General features: G+C 37.0%; 1 protein-coding gene across 2 annotated transcripts in view; it reads left to right on the top strand.

Annotated features, from left to right (window-relative positions):
- SLC12A1 (solute carrier family 12 (sodium/potassium/chloride transporter), member 1) overlaps nt 1-2,752 on the top strand; it is a 48,791-nt gene extending 46,039 nt beyond the window's left edge. For both annotated transcript variants that reach the window (XM_010159369.1, XM_010159370.1), the window contains exons 25-26: nt 1,409-1,476; nt 2,471-2,752. In XM_010159369.1, coding sequence (XP_010157671.1) covers nt 1,409-1,476; nt 2,471-2,606 — 204 coding nt within the window. In that variant the 3' untranslated portion in view covers nt 2,607-2,752. The remainder of the gene's footprint in view (nt 1-1,408; nt 1,477-2,470) is intronic.
- Nucleotides 2,753-4,241: the final 1,489 nt, after the last annotated feature.

The raw sequence follows: 4,241 nt of genomic DNA on the forward strand, positions 1-4,241 counted from the left end.
GGGCTGGGGGGTGGGAACTAGATGATCTTTAAGGTCCATTCCAACCCAAACCAGTCTGTGATTCTATGGCAGTCAGCTGTGGGCAGGAAACTTTTGAAGTACTCTCAGCATAAATCATCAAAACTTGGGAGTCAGAGCCCTTAGAACATCTCTGTGTAGAAGACAACAGGAATATAATCCCAGATATACACACCTGTATGCAGAACCAATGAGGATACAAAGGAAAAAAAAACCAAACAAAAACAAACAAACAAAAAAAAAAACCTGCATGATCAAGCTTGATCTTGTCTAGGTCACCAACTAAAGAAAGAGGAAAAAAAACCCATAGGTTGAAAGCAGCCAGCAGCATGAAAATGCCAAATCTCTCTATAAAATAAGAACAGCACCAAAAAGTTCAGCTTACACACCTGGAAAGATGCCCCTTATCTTCAGAAGTAAGGTAGTTCTGGGAACTTTACAGGGGCCATTAGAATACATTTGAAATTCAAGAGAGAAAAACCTGGCAGCACAGATAAAGGGTGATGTTATAGGATGACTCTCATGAGATAACAACTGGCTAAATTATGAGGATTCTTACTTAGATAACATGTGTAAAAGAACAGTGCAATTTCTGTAGAGAAGAAAAATTTAAAGTCTGAATGGAGAAAAAAACAGCTTTTTACCTTCTCCAAAAAAATTTATAAGACTACTTAAGATACATCTCTCTCTCATGCTGCAACCTCCCTGTACACAAACCTGCCCTGGTCTCTCGCTCCCTATGACTTGTGTCAGGTTATAAAAACTTTGAGGGCCTGAGCATAAAGTATCCTTGGCTGAATCTCAAAGTAATGGCCATTTATGCAATTTGTAAAAGTCCATACAAATACACAACACATAAAGCAGCCAAGTCTCACTCCAGACTTGTGGTCTTTTGTTGAAAAGGGGAATTTCTGGCAAGGTGCTCATTTACAGACAGACGTTTGGTCTTATTGGCATGGCAGCTGGACACTTACAAAACAAATTAATTAATACAGTAACCGACACCAAACAATAGCACAAAAGAGTCCCTGCAAAGTTCACAAACAGCTATACACCATAGCCAAAGAAATACTTAAAAACTATGTCTGAGCCAGCTCTGGTACTGTGTCAGTACAAAACCAATCCCCATCCCCAGGAAATCTTATACAACAAACAACTCTGGCCCACGGCTGACTATACTAACCAAGAAGCTTGGCTTAGCCTCATATTTTGCCATCTCTATCACTCTGCACCAAAGAGCAGACCTGGCTTTGAACGCTGCCAAAGCAACAGCAAGGAATCTCGCAGGCAGTGAGTACCGTAGAAGTCCATAAGGCCTAAATCCATAAAAACTGAGGATCATTGACCTAACTGATATTTTTTCTTCTCCCTCCTGTTTTGTTTTAATCAGAGTTACCGCCAAGTCCGACTGAATGAACTCTTACAAGAGCATTCGAGGGCAGCTAACCTCATTGTTCTGTGAGTTACAAGATTATGGTTCTAACTTAGAGAAAAATGCGTGAAGGGATTCTGGGCTAGAGCAACAGAAACACTTGTGTTAATTCATTGAGGGCAAAAACAATCTTGTGAGTAGCTTCTGAAGGACTTGCATCTGGGCTGATGGTTCTCTGGGACTACACTGATTATGAATCTTTCGTAGTAGTTCTTCATAGCTGAAAACAAAGCTCTACTCATGAAAATATGTCAAAAACATAACCTTCATGTCCAAATCTACGTTGAGTGTTATACCTGCTTACCAGTGCAAAACAGACATTCTCCTTTCTTGTCCCCCAACTATTAACAACTCAAAGCTAGAGAAAGGAATTTTTTGGTTTGCACACAATAAATGGAGTTGTTAGCCAAGATCTACTTGGAACTATGTGAAACTGAATAAGGATGATGCTATTGCATAAAGAAAAAGTGGCCACCAATAAAGCTAGCAAAAAAAAAAAAAAAAAAGGAGAAAGCAACCATTTTCAGCATAAATTTTTAGTTAGAGCAGATAGACCTCTTCAGCTCTATTAATTCAGTCTCCAAAAAAGGGGTGATCAGGTAACATTTACCATAAATTGACCCGTACTACAAAACTCCTATCTCACAGTAATTGCAGATCAGAAAATAAGCTGATGGATTGCAACACTGTGCATGTACTATATTTTTATCCTTCTTAAAAATGACATTATGTGTGCATTTTATGACCCCAAAAATGCTTCTTTACCCATCAAATGTTACAATCATGAGCAGTCCATATCTAGTACAACTAGCCGTGTTAATGGCACTAACCTGGTGAGCAGGAGTTTGCAAGATTAAGGCCTAACGGTAGCTTTGTGCTTTCTGAGATCGTGTAGCCTAATTATGAACATTCAGAGTTGTATACGAACAGTTGAGGTTTCCTACTTAATATTTGGTGAGATGCATCAGGGCTACCCCTGCCTTCATAACATTAATTTTATCCTTCTCTCTGTCTAAACAGGAGCCTTCCAGTGGCAAGAAAAGGAGTAGTGTCTGATTACCTGTATATGGCCTGGCTAGAAATTCTCTCCAAGAACCTTCCTCCAATCCTAATGGTCAGGGGCAACCACAAAAATGTACTGACTTTCTATTCTTAGAAAAACAGCAGTGTCTAGAACATCCCTTGCTTGATTTCAACACCTACAGTTTTAATGGCAGTGATTTATTAAAGACATGCTAATCTAATACAGACCTAAAACTTAACGAGTGGACAGGATTTTTTGTTCAAAAATCTAAAGCAACACGGTGAAGAATTAGACCAAAAAAAAAAAAAGTAAATGGTCCCAAAAGAACAAAAGGATGAAAATCAACCTATAGATCACACATGAGACAGCATATATTTTGAACACAGAAAGAAGCCATTCCACTGATTTCATGAGGTATTGAAAATGCTTTTGATATTTATCCTAGAAAGCCAAAATTAACTGCTACAATACAAAAAGCATTAAATTTATGAATAAACATATCTTTCAAATTGCACCGTCAAAGTTGCTAAAAGACACACAGGAGGCTTACAATGAAATGCACTGACTTGGGAGAGGGAAACAAACCTGTATGGTGTCCACCAGGTCAAAGTCATAAACTGACGGAATGCAAGCAGAATACATGCGACGCTGTTTAATTAAGACATTGCCAAATTAAAACCTATGCCTATAGCAGATGCTTTTACCTAAATTGTTCTGCTAATTTATATTAATTCAAATGTTTCTAATTAACTGACAAACAAAAAGGTTATATATATAAAAATATGGACTCTATATGACAAGACTTGATAATGAATGTCCAAGCTCTCACATGGAATGGAATGTATGATTGCAATAATTAAATGTGGTAAGTAAATTTCAACAGGAGATCAGTGAAATACTAAATATTCTGACAATTTTTGCTATGAATGTTATGGATTAATACAATCTGACATTATACTTTGGGATAATACTTACAGTGATTTATGTGATTAGACAACAAAATAAACTCCATTAGCTGAGTTGAATGCCTTATTTTCTGATTTATATAAAATATTTCTCTTATTTTTAGACATTGGAAATAATATTCATTATACACTAATGTGAAATAAAGGAAATTCATTAAGTTATGTGATTTTTTTTATTTTCTACTCTGCAATATTATAGTACTTTATCATTTCAGCTGTCAATAAAAGCAGCTTCTCTTTTTAATGGGGAAAGCTATACCCTATGTGTAAGCATCATTTAAATTAAAGACCATTAAGGAACGCAGCTAATTTAATTACTGTAGTTCTGCAACTCCTTTGAAGAGATCAAGTGAAATCTAAGCCTCAGGAAAGCCAGGGGACCCTGGATTTCACTAGATGTTTATTTTAAAGCAGGCTTCAGATTCCATGCTTGCTTGAATTATTAGAATGTAACTTGTGGAGGATCTAGCACCCCATCTCCAAAAACGACGAATATTTGATATTCATTTTTTTCAAGTTCAGCAGCAGCAATTCAGTAGAACATGGTAATGTAGCCCAATAATCCATGTTTTATTTTCTCCATCTATTAAAGGCAGAATATGAAATACTGATACTTTTTCATAGTGTTCTTCCCTTGCTCCTTCTTACACATTTACAACCAAGTTGAAGGATCATTTTGCCATTTAACTGCATGACACAGATATACGAGTTTCCTAGATAGACCAGGCTTCCTGCACAGCTCTGAGCAAACCAAACCTCCCATTCTGCACCTGCAAAACAGGGAGATTAATCTCAACCTTCG

The sequence above is a fragment of the Eurypyga helias genome, unplaced genomic scaffold (assembly GCF_000690775.1).
Source record: "Eurypyga helias isolate BGI_N326 unplaced genomic scaffold, ASM69077v1 scaffold19099, whole genome shotgun sequence".
Lineage (NCBI taxonomy): Eukaryota > Metazoa > Chordata > Aves > Eurypygiformes > Eurypygidae > Eurypyga > Eurypyga helias.